Source organism: Drosophila montana, unplaced genomic scaffold, assembly GCF_035044405.1.
Source record: "Drosophila montana isolate Dmon_TW-CO22-7 unplaced genomic scaffold, ASM3504440v1 contig_1853_1, whole genome shotgun sequence".
Classification (NCBI taxonomy): Eukaryota; Metazoa; Arthropoda; class Insecta; order Diptera; family Drosophilidae; genus Drosophila; species Drosophila montana.
Window position 1 is genome coordinate 348,814 of NW_026996772.1, and position 16,955 is coordinate 365,768.

General features: G+C 37.5%; 1 protein-coding gene across 3 annotated transcripts in view; it reads left to right on the forward strand.

The window, feature by feature from the left end:
- prage overlaps window positions 1–16,955 on the forward strand; it is a 49,625-nt gene that overhangs the window by 8,498 nt on the left and 24,172 nt on the right. Inside the window, exon 1 of one of the 3 annotated variants that reach the window (XM_064700638.1) lies at window positions 6,138–6,291. The exons of the other annotated variants lie outside the window; for them this stretch is intronic. Coding sequence (XP_064556708.1) covers window positions 6,165–6,291 — 127 coding nt within the window. The 5' untranslated portion in view covers window positions 6,138–6,164. Of the gene's footprint in view, window positions 1–6,137; window positions 6,292–16,955 lie in introns of those variants that run through there. 3 annotated transcript variants of the gene reach the window in all.

Below are 16,955 nucleotides of genomic sequence, written 5' to 3' on the forward strand. Positions count from 1 at the left end.
AAGGACAGAGACGCGCCCGTGGCTAAGGTTGTCGCTGCCATGGCCCGGGCAGATACAGATACAGCTACATCTACAGATACAGCTATATGTACATATATGCAGTTACAGATACATATGCAGCAGCTGGCATACATATGTATGTGTGTGTTGGTTCAATAAACCTGGCCTGGCTGCGGCCAGTGCCTAATATTTTGAAATTGCGCCAGTTGAACGAACTGTTGTTGCCCAACGGCCTGGGGCACGCGCAACAGTTGTCGCTGCCGCTGTCGCTATCGCTGTCGCTGCTGCTGCTGCTGCTGCTGCTGCTGCTGTTGTCATCAAATTAACAGAACAGACGCTAATGTAATTGGCTGAAGAAAGTTCAAGCACCTGCAAATGACGTCGCTTAGCTTTTCTAAGTGCACACACTCACACACACAAACACACACACACACACCTAGACTGTTGTCTGGCTTGCGCTCTCTTCAATTGTTGCGCTCTCACGCCAAGTGATTGATGTTAGCGCGTTAGTGCAACAAGCACAACAACATTAACAGCAACAGCAACAGCAGCAAAAGCAAAAGCAATAACAGCAACGGTTCGTTTCATCGATAAGCTTTCATTTTCAAGGGTGTGAGTTTCTGCCTGACGAGCGAAAGTTCAAAGTTTTCGTTTTCAAATTGTTAACTGCACATTCGGCTGCCCCCCCGCCCTGCCCCCCTCGCCCATCAACCTACAAACGTATTAGTTTTATACGATTCTTCAGTTTAAGGCGAAGAGTGCGTCACATATGTAAAAGCATGAATGTTTCTCATTTACAAATACAAATATATGTACATACATTTGTATATATTTTTGTATTTATGTGGCTTTTTCTGATTTGAACTAAAATTGATTACTTAACTGTAATTAGTTATAATGCATCAGATATGTCCAAAACTGTTTAATATATCATAACGGCTGCCACAGATACGATCGGTATTGACAAATTGTTTTCGCTGTTGTTGTTGGGTAAAGCGTTTGCATTGAGCTTCCGGAAGCACATTTAACATATGCTCAGATAACAGAGTTGACTTGCAATTCTGTAAAGCCCAAGGCGGCCAAATAACATAGCAGAAAAAGAAGTTAGGCCTTCTTTATGTTAGCTTACTTAAGATTCTGCAAATATATTTTATAAGTATTATTAGTATGACTATTAATATTATTATTGTTATTTTTATTATTTATGCTCTTCTTTTTTAATGTCCCTCTTCTTTTTTCTTTTACTTTCAGGTGAGTAAGCAATTTGTTTTATATGCATCTAGCAATTCTTGGGTAAGTGCTACTGAATTAAATATCTTGCCACGCCCCAAAAACCAAAATAACACGTATTTAACAAAATGTCAAACAGAGCCCCAATAAAAGAATGGATAACAACAAATTTATGTGCAATTATAATGAACAATTATTTATAATGCCAAACGCGTTAGAAATTGCGCATTTGCAAAGACCCCAAAAAAACAGCAACAACAGCAACAGCAAAAGAAATAACAAAAGCCAATAACATATTATTAAATGTGAAACTTGTTGCATTTGGTATAAATTTCGAATAGCGCATAAATTTGAGTAAATTTATCAAATCCATAAAAACGATAAATATTAAAGATATAAATGTTGAAAACAGGAAACGTGGGTGTGGTGTATATAAAACTGTCCAAGGGTGGTGTGGTGTGGTGTGGTGTGGTGTGGTGTGGTGTGGTGTGGTGTGGTGTGGTGGGGGAGGAGAGGAGAGGGGGTTGTCAGTGAAATCCTTCGATGCGGTTCAACGACCAAAACTTGCCAAGCCAGCTGCGTGACTATTGAATTAACAACAACAACAACAACAACAAAAATAAGAGCAGCAGCTTTTGGGGGCCAACTGGAGACTGCAGCTTGCAGAAAGAGTGGGCGAGGGAGAGAACGAGAGCGAGAGCGAGAGAGCGAACGAGTTGAGGGTTGCAATTGCGCGTCTCGGCGTCGCGCCGCGCCGCGCCGAGTCATTAACATTTTGGCAGCGATGTTTCGTTGAACCTGAGCTCTCAACCAGATAGCAGCAGGAAGATTTATACACACACACACACATGCACAAGCACATGCACGCACGCACACGCTCCCACACACGCCAGCACATGTGCATACAGATATGCGAGCATGGTGACACATGTCTCTTAGCCTTGCGCCATCTGTTGGCCGCATGACGAAACTCGGTGCACGAAATTGCGCATTGTGCAAGGACATGTGCGAGAAGCTCGCGGTTGTTGCTCGATAAGATGCCCAGTTTTGGCAACGATCGAGGCTCATTGAAGACACACCTGTTCCAAAGTGAATACCTGTTTCGACACACGCACACATATGTATGTAGATAGATATGCACAATGTATTGTGACATATAGCGCATTGTCAATGCATTGCACAAATATAAGGCTTACGTCGAAAATTGATATGTGTACATATCGAAAGGCTATTCCGGTTCAATTCGATTTCTCCGGAAAAGATGTTACAATAATGATATGTTTTTCACTTTAATTTACGTTATAGGGAACTTTGAATTTTGTCTGAGAATCAGTTATTCTTTCATTTTGGACTTTATGGCATCTTAAAAATAACAATCTTTACTTGAATATTTTGCTTTAAGTTGTATTATTATAGTTTTTTATATTTTCTCTGAGAGTTCAAACTTAACACGTAACTTTTATATGAAAATAAATATATATTCGAATATATTCCAGAATTTGTTATTGAACATTTCAAACGGAATCAAATATTGCTAAAATATTGAAAATTAACGGGGAAAACAAGGTTCACGAATCAAAACCCAAATCCGTATTTGGGATTTATAGATATATATATATTATATATAATATATAAATATATAATGTCTAAAATTATTCTTTAACTTATTTCACAAATCTCTAAGAAAATAATTTCCCTTTCAAACTAATTTTCTTAGCACTTAAATAATATATATTTAGCATTAATCCCAGCCCAAATGCGTCAAAGTTAAATATAAAAACTAAAAATACTTTTACAGCCCCAAGTTAATTCCAAGGACCTAGCAATTATTTCTGGCATTTACTTTTAGGCTGACGTGGCTCAAGTCAAGGCCCCCGCTTAAATATAGATAATGAAACGTGTGCAGATATCTCTATACATATATATGCATATATATATATATATATATATATATATGTATATATGTTTATCTGTGTGTGCATTATTCTAATTGCCAAACCTGAATTGCTGACGTGGTCGGCGCAAAGTTTCCTAAGCCCGGAAACGGGGGCGAGCAACTGTTTTCAAAGTTTCAGTAACTAGGGCCAACGTGCCCCAATACGTCTCTGCCACAAATGCTGAGCTGGTTGTGCAACCGAGTGTCTGTGTGTCTGTGTCTCTGTGTGTGTGCGTGTGTGTGTGCGTGTGTGTGTGCCCTCGGCATGCACCCTTGTGGCAACAAGCACGGCAGGCACAATGCTTCAACAAAGGCGTACGTGTCCATTTGCCATCGGCTGGTTGGCAAAAAAAAAAATGAACACAATTAAGACTATTGCAGCCGGGTGTAGCCGACTGCCTGATACTCCCTAATAATAACAGCTCTTAAGCCTATGCGCCATTTTCTTAGTAAGAGATTTCATATACATATATTTTTGTTTTGAGCTTGAGAAATCATTCTTCATACCAAATCTTATTTTCCTAACTCTAAATATAATCCCAAATCTCTACGATATGCCCAACGACCTATTCGAAATTTCTTAACCAATATGCTTCTCGCACTTTGGCAGCGAGAAGCGTGTCCTTCGTTGCCCTTGGGCAACAACAAGGACCCGTGCACCCTTTATTTTTATACAGATCGATAACACTTCATGCAACCCTTTGTTGATCTCATTGCTTTGTCGTTGCCAGCCCTTCAAAAGAGCTTGTGCTCTTTGCAAAGAGCGTCCCTCAAGTGGGTTGCACGTGTGTGTGTGTGTGCGTGTGTGTGTGTGTGCGTGTGTGTGTGTGTGCCTGTGTGCGTGTGTGTGTTTGTTGATTGTTGCTAATTGGCGAATAAGTTCGTCTTGTGCTGCATGCAAAGTTTAATAACCAGCTTATCCAACTTGACTTCAATGTCAATTAATCCTGAGGATAAATATTTGACATGCATTTATCTATGTATGTACCCATGCGAAATTGTATGCATCGTTTCATAAGTTCATTTAGTTGGTCTCATATTAAGAACTTAATGCTTCAACTCATTCTCTATATTTACACACACACACACACACCCATTCATGCCGGTATATTACAGTCATATCTGCTTTAAACTGAGATCACATCAGATTTAGTTTATGATCTGTCCAATGTTGATGATTCAGATATATTCCATCAATTTTGGTTGTTGTTCAACAAGTTTTGCCAATTTTTGAAGCAGCTTGACTCACGTGCTATTTGGCATTTTGTTGTTACGATCAGAACCGCGTGCTATTTGGCTAAGAGAGCGAAGAGTGTTTAAGAGAGAGGGATAGTTTGGAAGAGTCAAGCAAAGTGAAGAGAGAGCACACTTATTGCTGCACAGTGGTGCACAGTGCAAAAGATCACAAGCTTTTCATATACATAGCTTTTCATTCATATACATATATCTGCTCGATATTAAAATGAAGTTGGGAAATTGTATACCGGAAATTTAAGCTACCAGAAATTCAAATTGGAAAATTCGTAGCATTATTTTGTGTATTTTCTGCCGCTGTTAAGCACGTTTATATATAGAACTCATGCATTCGCAATACGTAACTTGAGTAAATGTGTTTAATTGTGGGTCTACGGTGCGACGCGTTTTTTGTTGTCACATTTGACGCTGGATTTCCGCTCGCGTTTCTTTTCTTTTTTTAAGAGAATTGGCGAGAGCGTAACTTTAACATGATGTTGCGCTCACTTCGCGACTAGCAGTGCCATATTGAGTATAACATAACATGTGCTTGCGCTTACATGCACGCCGTATGGGCTGTGTTAAATTTAAGTTTCGTATTTCTCTTAACATGCGCAGCTTAGCATCAGGTCTGTTCGGCTGCAAGAAAGTCAATAAAATAAACATGTTAGCTTAACATAAGATGCAGAAGAAGCAGAAGCAAAAACAAAGCCGAACGAGACGGACGTGTAACGGTCGGCGCGGACAAGCATAATTTCGTGATTCTTAATTCCGTTTCGATTTTGTGTGTGCATTTCAATATAAATAAATTATAAATTACACGCCCTGCCGTCGCGAATTAAATACAACATTTTATTTAGTGCTGTTCGTTTCATTTCTATTTTTTCATTTCGTTTCTATTTGTTTGTTTGTTTCGCGCGCCCGTTCTGCAAATTTTCGTTTTGCGGCAAATGCAATTCTGGGCAGGCAACGCACCCAATTGGAAAACAGTTGGTGCAGAACAAGCACACGGCGGACGCTGTTACAGTTACTTAGCGGGCCCATGCAAATCAAAACATGGCGTTACAACACTCGCTGCCAAACACAACAGCAACAGCAACAACAACAACAGTAACAGCAACAGTAACAGCAACAGCAACAGCAACAACAACAATAAGCAGTCAACACTGGCACGTAAACAAGCCAAAGGATACGCAGCACACGATGCCACAGACAACAATTACAGCAAGTAGAATAGCGCGACACAAGTGAATGAATGAGCCCAAAAGCAGAACGAGAAAAACTCTTGAAAACAAAAAGAAAACAAAAAGAAAACAAATATAAAACAGAGTAACAGCAACAACAGCAAAACTCTTACGAAACGTGAATAGCGAAATTTGCCCAAGCGCGCAGTAAGAATCCAATTGGCTAGCATGCATTGGGAGTCCAATTGGAAAATCCAGCAGCAGCAGCGAACGAAAATTCTAATTAAATAATACAAATATTGGAAAAAAATAAAGCAGCGCGCGCGCCTGCGTCCAGCCACACACAACAACAACAACAACAACAAAATAGAGCGAAAATAATTTGTTAAATTATACAAAAAAAAAAAAAAAGAAAAGGAAATACAAATATTGAAAGTGAAAAAAAAAAACACACAATTGTTTGAAATTAGTTTCGCCAGCTTTTATTTTATTTTATTTTAATGTGCTAAGTGTTGTGCAGTGCCAGCCAATAAATAAAAATAATTCAAAGAAATTAAATAATAACAGCCAAAAAAAAAAAAATGGAGCAAATCACACACTACTTTGAGCACATGGATTACGTGTCCTTCGGGGTCATAGCTCTGCCCTGCGTTATCATCGCCGTCTACGGATTTCTGCAGGTGGCCAGCGGCCTGGCCAAAGGCAAAAGTAAGTCTCAAACACATACACACAAACAACATACATACATATGTATCGATAAAGATCTGCGTGTTGATAGTAAACTACTATGACTCAATAGTTTTATTGAATGGAACGTCTTATTTCTATACGCTGACGCACACAAAATGTGCTTAACTGGTTTGGGATACGCCAGAATCGGTTACACAGCGTGCAGAGTCATCGAATTTTAGAATGCAAATGTAAAAACAAAAACCAAAATGTAAATATAACTATGTGAATACAGTTTTCATCGACAAGCAATGAGTCAATGTCAGGCACTAGCTGGACGTTAACATCTGCAAGTTAACATCATGTTAAATTGTCTAACAAGAATATGCAAGAGTAGTTGCTAGCAGTAGCTGTGCAAATGCCTCAGAAGCTGTACGTTAACATACACAAGTTAACATCATGTTAAAGTGTCTAATAAGAATATGCAAGAGTAGTTGCTGTCAGTGCACAAATTTGGAATCTTAAAGAATTTCTTTAAATATTTATATATATATATTCTAATTTTAAAAAACTTTTCTGGTCGTTTATTCTCCCTTCAAACTCATAAATATAGACTTTCGAAAACCACAAGAAATTTATTAATAAAATCAATAACTTTTTAGTTGATCTTGCTCATAAGTTCTCTAGAAAGAAAGGATATCTTCCGCAAGCCGAAGATCTAATAGCCTTGTAGGCATTTCCCCTTTGCATATGTGTGAGAATAGCGAAGCTAGTTTGAGGAAAACGAAATATTTTTGCGTATAAGAACTTACTTCTTGCTGGATCTTTCCTATGGCAGCTATATGATATAGCGTCCGATGCGGCATATGTGCATGGCATGTTAACAGGACATGCATTATGTTAAGTTACATGTCCATGGCATGTTAACAGGACATGCATTATGTTAAGTTACATGTGCATGGCATGTTAAATGTATGTTATTTGTCTGTATTCTCTCCAATTGTAACACACACGCGATACTAGTTAGTCTTATTGTATTAGGCTGACTAGACAATTGACTAATGTGGATATTAAATTGTGACACATAATGCGAGCATTTGCTCAAGAAATACCCAAAAATGAAGCAGACCAAAGGCAGGCTTAATTCAGGCCTCAAGTTTTAACAGCTGCAACGAATTCGCAATGCAAATAAAAATCTATATATGAGTGTTCTTTTTTTTTTTTTGCTCTGGGTCTTTCCCATAGAATGTGACGCGTGCTGCTCTGTGGCAACCCCTCGGAAGCCCTCGCAGCCGCCCGTTCATATTGTTTATATTAATAGGCCCCAACTAAGAGTCGACTTGATGCAGAACGTGTTTAGCTGTCGAGAGCGCGGTACACAATTATTTAAAGTTAAATCCCGGCTAAACGGCAAAATGCGGTATCAGTGCGAGAGTATATTCAATCCGGCATAAATATACAATATAGCTACTTGTGTATGATATATACTATATGTATATGGCATGGCATGTGCCTGACCTATCCCTCGCATTTCGCGTTATTCAGCCCCGCATTTCGTGCTGTTCGCTGCCCTGTGTGCAGTATCTCGAATGATAACGACGTCGACCATTTGAAATAATCATATACATATATATATATGTATATATAGAGGAATCTTTCTGGTTTCTAATTGTGCAAATATCAATTTTTAATTAGACTCCAACAAGCGAACCAATCAGACAGACATTACCTTAACCATGTACTCCACAGTAAACACGTTTATAAATAGATGCACATTTTGTGTTATATTCTATCTCTTGCATTTCTGGAACATCTGCACTTGATAGGAAATGAAATTTTAGCGAATGGCAACAGAGATTAAGTCACGGAACTTGTGGAATATGGAATATGCTAATTTTAGCGCCAATTTCCAATTGGAAATACGCACAAATCACATATTTTTCACAACAAATCAAAATAGTTTTTGTATTTTATTTATATATTTTATTTACATTCAAATGTTTGTACTTTTCCTCTCCAAAAACCTTGGGCATTCGCTCAAGCGAGCTTTTACTGTATTTGCCTATTATTTCCACACGGTTTTTTACAGGGTATAAATACCCAAGCAGCCACAGTTGGGCAATAGTCAAGTCTGAGGCTAAAAATAAAACTTTAATTAAAACAGAAAAAAAAACGCGAAGAAAAAAAAAACTAAAATCAAGTTTGAAGTTACGAGCGAACGCGATGTTTACATAATGCGGGCAACTTTCATTCCCAATCAGACTAAAATCCAATTCGAAGTGTCGCCAAAAGGCACAACAAAAACTAAACGGAAATTAGCACAACATTTGGCGGCTGACTTACTTTCTTTTTCGTTGAGAAAGGTCTGTTATTTATTTATTTATTTACTTATTCTTATTTTTTTTTTGCTGCCTATCTTCCATGTGCCATAATTATGATGGAAGTGCGTGTGTGTGTGTGAGTGCGTGTGTGTGTGCGTGTGTGTGTGTGAATGCAAATAAGACTTGAGACTGCATAAACAGTCAAGTCAAACAAACACACACGCACACGCACACACACAGTTAACATTAGGCTGAAATTTTGCCTTAACTCATTTATTTATTTTAATTTTATTTTATTGCCGCTTATTTTTATTTCATTTATTTTACTAGCTATTTTTGTTGACTTTTGTCTAGCTCTTGTTGTTGTTTTCTTTCGGTTTGCAAATTGAGTTCATTTATTTTTAAGTGTGCCACGGCGCCCAAGTGTGGGCAGTAAATGTATTTCAATAAATGCGATAGAAAAGCGCATTGCACTCACAGTGCCTGCAAAAGTTAGCACACACTCAAGCCAACCTCGATAGCAATAAAGTGAACTCCGTCTCATTTACGTCTATCTTACTTTCTTCTCATTATCATCTGTTTTCCATGTTTTCGTGTTAGTTAACAGCCTGTTAGTTTATCGCACTTTTAACATATCGTTAAACTCTTAAGCAACAATGTAAAGAAAAACATGTTAAATATTATACAGCGTCGGTTAACTTAGGGCAAATGGGAATAAGAATTGCATCTCAGACAAACACTGATAACATTTGCATGCAAGTACAACAGGAAAAAATGCAACACCAGCAAGGTGCATTGCAAATTAACACTTACAATATTATTTAGCAACACTAACATTAAACACTTTACGATAAATTAGCAGAAAAGAAAACGTCATGTCAGTCATTGCCAACACTTATAATATTATTAACCAATACCAAAAGGTTGGTTAGCAGAAGAGACAACATCATGTCAAAGTAGCTGTTAACTTTGGAAGCTGCAACAAAAATTAGCACTTATAATATCATTTACCAACACTAGACGATTGGCTGGCTTCAAGGAAATCATCATGTCAAAGTAGCTGTTAACTTAGCAAGCTGCAACAAAAATTAACACTTACAATATCATTTACCAACACTAGACGATTGGCTGGCTTCAAGGAAATCATCATGACAAAGTAGCTGTTAACTTTGGAAGCTGCAACAAAAATTAACACTTATAATATCATTTACCAACACTAGATGATTAGCTGGCTTTAAGGAAATCATCATGTCAAAGTAGCTTTTAACTTAGCAAGCTGCAACACAAATTATCACGTAATAATATCATTTACCAACACTAGATGATTAGCTGGCTTTAAGGAAATCATCATGACAAAGTAGCTGTTAACTTTGCAAGCTGCAACACAAATTATCACGTAATAATATCATTTACCAACACTGCGATTAGTTGGTGGAAAAATCTAAACATAGGTTCCAGGCACTTCATATTTGTCAAATATACTTATTAATTTTAATTTGGTTTTCGTTTTTGTTTATTTTTGCGCTTTTTATTTATTGTTTGGTTGCGTTTTGTTTGTTTTTTTTTCTATTTCTAATTTGTTTCGCGCTGGTTGTTCAACACATTTGCAGTTGCCTTTGACATGTAGTTAGATGTTTTTTCTACTTTTTGTTGTTGTTGTTTTTTGCATCTTGTTAGTTGTATCTATGCGGCTCATTTGTTGCATGTTGAACGGCCGCTGTAACTATCCCTAATTACAGTTGTCGGCTTTAAGTGGAAGTTAAGCAGCCTGATGCGCAATACGTATACGACGCTTTAGCCCGACGCAGCGATAATTGCGGCGATTCCTCATGAGATAGACGCTGTTGATACGGGCCTTTAATAGGTATTCTATTTGGCTGTCTTAATCTATGTAGCTAGCTGTTTGGCTGCTCAACGTAATTATAGAACTACAAAAAAAAAAAATAGGAAAACAAACAAAAAACAGATGCGATAACAGACTAGCCAAAAACGTTGCAAATTACCTAATCGCATTATGCATACGCCCCGTTGATGCGCCACAGTTCCAATGTGCATGAACATACATATATATATATATATATATATATATGTATATGTATGCGATTTATGTATGTATGTATATTAATCATACGTACTGTCCGACAGTTAGCTGTGTTCTCTCGTGTTTAAGGTTAAGTAGTTCAGCTAACGGAGAGATTTATATTGACTTATGCACCTGTTGGCCATACACCCAGTTTAACGAGCACATATATTATACGATCAGTAATATATATATATATATATATATATATATCTAGCTATATATATTTATTACAGATACACTTTACAGCATCCTTTATAAAGCTACATTTAGGACGATATTAGAACTCACACAGTAAAATATCTATGACGCATGTCTAAAGGCTTCTCTCAAAAACGAATACAAACTAAGACTTTAGTCTAAGACTAACTACTTGCTAAATAGTTTAACAATAGATGAGAAGACTCTGAGCAGCTGTACGCTGTAATGCTTGTAATCAGCACTGAGGACCCGGAACGCTTCATAGTTAGTTGAACGCAATTGAAGCGATAAAGGCGTATAATTATATGCTAGTCGAGTAGGAACAGAGAAGTTGAATTGGCTAGTCAAGCCAGAAGAGTCGATTTCACCCGCAATTAGCTCGAGAATACAATATTAATAGTTCTACGATTAAAGCAGGCAGATTAATCAGAAGAAGTCTACTGGAATATTGCGGCCTTACAGAATATACTCCAACCTAACTTGTTCATTATCAAAGCACCCGCCGACACGTTAGGGCATATATGAACTCAACAGCATGATGTCTCTCCATGATATTCTACTCATAACTGAACTCTAAATTCTGGTAGGGTAGGTAAGTCGGGTAACTGTTGCCTTGGCTTGCTTGCAGACACCATCTGAGGCAATTACAAGAATGTTGTCTCTCTCTCTCTCTCTCTCTCTGTCTATTTCTTGCTGGTTCAAACTCAACAGTTACCAAAATGTTGTACTTCGACATTATATGCCACTTTTCTTCTGGTAGGGTATTCAAAGTCGGGTCATTGTTGCCTTGGCTTGCTTGCTGACACCATCTGAGGCAATTACAAAACTGTTCTCTCTCTCTCTCTCTATTTCTCTTTCTATTTTTTGCTGGTTCAAACTCAACAATTAAAAAAATGTTTTCTCTCTCTCCCTCGCTTTCTTATTCTTGCTGGTTCAAACTCAACAATTAGCAAAATGTTGTCTAAAGTTTTTCGACATGATTTGCCACTTAAAACGGAAATCTTTTGTTTTCTTGTAGGGTATTCAAAGTCGGTTTACCTTGCAGACTCCAACGACCTGTCTCACCTGCTTTGGCCTATCTGCCAAATTGTTGTTATACAATAGTTAATGCTGTTTGATCTGTTGAAATTGTGTCACAGTTTCTGTTTTTATTTCTTTTTTCATTTGCCGCATTTAGTTTTATTACACAATTTGCTGGGCGCAAATTTGCTCATCATATGATTTTGATTATTGATATCAGGAAACATGTTTTTGTTGTTATTGTTATTGTTAGTGTTATTGTTATTGTTATTGTTATTATTGTTTATGCTCGTTCATATTGCGCGTTTATTTATTTAATTTGTTTGAACTCTTATGCTAATTTGCTGGCATTTAGTCGCAATTTCTTGTTGCTATTAGAACAGAATTTGTATTGTGATTTACGCAAATATTATTCGAAATACCCATTAAATAAATTGATCAAAGCTGGGGTAGCTTGCGGTAAGTATAAGACATTCGTGTGCCGCATTAGGGATATTCCTTGGAGCACATTTCAAAATCGTTAGAATAAAGTTTACTAACGCTGATATTCTTATCCCTTATCTTATCTGATATCATTATTTGCCAAATTAATATTTTTTCTAAAAGTTCCAATAGTATTCCACCCATGTTCCACATTTCAAATCACTTGCAACGCATTGAAAGTGAAAATAAACTGTTTGCATTTACAGCCGAAAACCTTTAATCCATCTTGAACTTATTTTTCACATATTTTCCACGCTTGCTTGTGAAATTTTCTCTATTTGCGCTTTCACTTGCTTTTCGAAAGCAAAACTTGCTCGAAAGCTGTACAGAGTATCTGCTAGCTAGGCACTTTTCTCATTTGACAGATATTTTCTTTTGATTTCCCTTTCTTTTGACAGCAGCAAAATGTGCCCAAGTAATAATTCATGCACATCGTGTATTTATTTTTCCCATCAGCTGGCCTATTTAATCTTTAAATCACGCATCTGCCGTGGCCTTTACATGTTTCCACTTCTTCTCCGAGCAGCTGCCAACTGAAGATCGCAGATCTCTGTAAGGGAGGAGGGGCTGCCCCATGCCCCATGCCTCAAGCCGCCGCGTGCCTCGTGCCTCGTGTGTCGCACGTCGTGACATAATCGGCCATGCGCCAATAAATAAATTAGCATAAAAACAAATGCCAAGCGTTTTGGTCAAAAGTGAAAAGTCAAAGAAATTCCAAAATTTGCTAAAAATACAAAAAAATTTAAACAAACATATACGTGTGTGTGTGTGTGTAAACAACAGTTAATACGTGACATAAGAAAGGTCGTGGCCCATTGTCATGGCGCGGCCAAGATACCCGCTGAGCTGCAGAGATCCAGCTTTGGCCGACACACACACACACTTTACTTTTTTTTATTTCATTTTTGTTTTTTGTCAATTCGCTTTTTCTTGGTTTTCTTCTTGGCCAATGCCGATGGCCAAGTCCAAAGCCACAGCGAAAGTTTTGCTTCTTTACCTTTTTTTTTTTCTGATTTTATGTTATTTGTTTCTTTGCTTCTTATTTAACTTTGGCTTCGTTTTCACTTTGCCTTGCTGTTGCTGCTGTTGTTTGAACGTGCCGCAATCCAAAACCGCGCAACATGCTTCAAAATCAAATTCAACACACACACACACACACACACACACACGCACGCACACACGCACTCGCACATTTATATATATTTGAATATGTGGCCACATAAATCAAATAAATTATATCTTTTACTTTTTTTTTTTATGAATGATCTGCTCGCATAGCGCCAGCCGAGCGCGGGGGCGCGCGGGGCAGTTTATTTATTTATTCAGTCGAGAAAAAGAATGGGAATATTTTGTTGACTCATTTGATGAATACAGCAATTAGTTGAACCCAATATAAATAAATTACTCTCTTAAACTATTTATAATGAAACTGAATTCAGATTTGATGGATTTCATGTTAAATAGTTAAAAGCGCTTTGTGGTTCAGCTTTAAAGCCAAATAAGGATCAAATATTATTACCAATATTAATAATAATAAAATCATATAATTGTAATTTTTTCTTAAACCGATAAGATATCTTATCTATTATATTATAATTATACAGATTCTGACAGTTAAACATTTCATAGGCAATCGAGATATTCTTGATTATAAAGAAAAATAAGTAATTAAAAAAAACAATAAGCCTTCTAAGCCTTGATACCCCTCTCATACTCTATGTTTAAGGAGCTTAACTTATTAAAAAAAGAAGAAAAAAGCAATAAGAAATAAGCCTACATTTCGTACACCCCTCTTAAACTCTATGCCATTAAGCCCCTTTTAAACCTATGTCTGAAGAGCTTTGATTTAAAAAAAAAAAAAAAAACTGTCAAGTTGCAGCTTTAAATGAAATTTGTTGCCATCTACTTTGCTAGGCTTCGAACCTGGCACCTCTTCTCACGCTTAACATAAATGGCCGAGCACTAGCACACACGCACACGCACACACACAGACACACAGGCACAGAAAACTTAATGCAAGCTGCTGGCGCCAGAGCGAGATGGCAAAAAAGAGCGAGAAAGAGTTTTGGTTGAGTGAAATTATTTAGCAGCATTTCACATTTGGCTTTTGCGAATTTTTGTTTTGCTGACACGCACTTGGCGCAAACTTTGACTGACCGACCGACCGACTGACTGACTGACAGAGTGGCAACGCTGTCAGCGCTGCCACTTTCTTCAATCCAGGCAGCAATATGCGTATTTCATGATTTGGTGTTTTGCGACTTTCGCTTGGAAATGTGTGCGTGCCGCCGTTGGCAGACTGCTGCCAAGTGTTATACAAGTAGCAGCATGCCCCAAATTGAGTGTGACCAATTTGGCCAGCCAAAACGACAACAAACTGAGCACAGCACGCTGTCGTCGCTGTCGTCGCCGTCGTTAGGTAATATGCAAACCAAACAAGATTTGGAGACTGAAATTTGTCAAGGGTCAGTCAGCCAGACAAATATTCAATCAGCCAAGCAGCTTAATAGCCAAAACAGTCACAAGTCACAAGCCAGTTGGCCGGCCGGCTGGCTGGCTGGCCAAGTCCGAAGCGTAGCCGTTCCAAAAGCAATAACTCAAATGCTTTGCGCTGTGTTTTCAGTTGTTAACACGTTTTCACGCGCACATAATTGCAACACACACACTCGCACACACGGACAGAGCAGAGTGCTAAACATTTGTGTGTTGATTGTTATAGTTAGTGTAGAGTCACATTTTGCCAGTGTGAAAACCATAACCGAAATTGAGGCTAATTGAAGGCACTTTTACTCTCGCGCGCAACATGTTGCACAGCAACAAATGAGTGTCACAAACACACACACACACAAACACACATCTGTATATATGATAATATATATAGACATGTATTTCTGGAATTTAGTCACAACAGCAGCTAGGGCATTAACATAGATGAAATTGTATATAAATAGCTGCATAGAAAAAGACAAAATAAATTAATTAACTCTAACGCAAATTTACAGTGACAGTGTTAAAAAGAATTAAAATGTTCACATTGGATTCAATCTTATTGGCATTCGCATAGGAACAGTCTCAATGGGGAACAGCTGCTAAGCGTCGTTAACATTGGCGGCTTATGTTAAACCGCTGCAGTGCTTACATGTGTAAGCACTTAACAGCAAGTGATATGTTCTGTTCTGTTAGCAGCAGACGTTTAGGGCCAACTTTGACCATAACATCAGCTCTTCAAATGAACAAAAGCTTGGCTTAGTATTTAAAAACAAGCAACTTTGATTTTCAATCATTGCCATTGTTAAAAAATGAATAAAAGTGCATAATACATATATTATTGATTCGATATAAGAGATAGAACCCATCAAGCTAAATAATCTGCTTGTTATTCTAAAAATTACAAAACACAAAATCAGCATGCCGCAAACACACATACATACCTACGTACACATGTACATATGTGTATATGTATATACATGCTAGATTTAAACAAACAAAAAAAAAATGGAAGAAAAAAAAACTGCTTTCTGAGAACTAGGTTAACAGTCAGCTGTTAATAGCTCAATGTTATTGTGCGAGATTAACATATGCGCTGATTCGCTTTGACGCAATGGCTTTGGTACAAGTAAATATTAAGATATACATACTTTGGGGTAGACTCTTAAGTATTTCTATTTATAACAGACGCAACGGTAGATACGTTGATTTGATGCTTTCTTTCGCTCTAATTCGTTGCTTTGTTTGTTTTGATGTCCCATTTCTGATGACATTTCATTCAGTCGAATTGAAATAATTGTAGTGACAGGCCATAAACAGCAAATTTGCACACACACACACACGCATGTCCGCATGTGTGTGTGTGTGTGTGTGTGTGTGTATGCTGGCATGTAAGTGCTTATGTTGTTTTTGGTTTGTGCGCCAACTTGTTGATTTGCACACTCATCGCGCGTCGTGTGAAATGCGTTACAATAAATTACAAGTGTTGTAAATGTTTTGGTTTTTTTCTTCTCTCTTTCCTTCTTTCTTCACATTAATCAGGCCTTTAACAGCAGCTAATATTAGAATTAACATGAGGAATTCCGTGTTGGTTTTTTATGGCTTTTGCTTTTGTTACTTTAATCTCTCGCGAAGTCTTCTTCACTTTCCAGTTGACTTCCGCCAAGAAATGAAAGCAATTTAAATATACATGTAAATAAAAATATATATACATACATATGTACATATATATATATATATATAGATATTTGTACTTTTATATGTGTACATATTTGCAGCTTGAATCTTTTTATGCGCCTTATGGCAACTATTATTATAACTTTCCCACCGTGTAATTTATTTAATTTTGTATCTTTTTTTTCTGTATATATGTACATATGCGCTTCCGTTTGGGTTTTGGCCTTTCACTCAAACGCAAGTTCACTCTGCCCACCTCTCTCTCCCGCTCTCCCGCTCTCTCGCTTCGCTTCTCTTCCACCTTTTTTATGTATTTTCTTGCTATTTACCTATGTTTTTTACAAGTGCAATTGAGGTTACTTTCTATTTAAAATGAAATAAATATAAGTACGCATGCAAATAGCTACAAAGCCATGGCACAGCGTTTTTTTTTT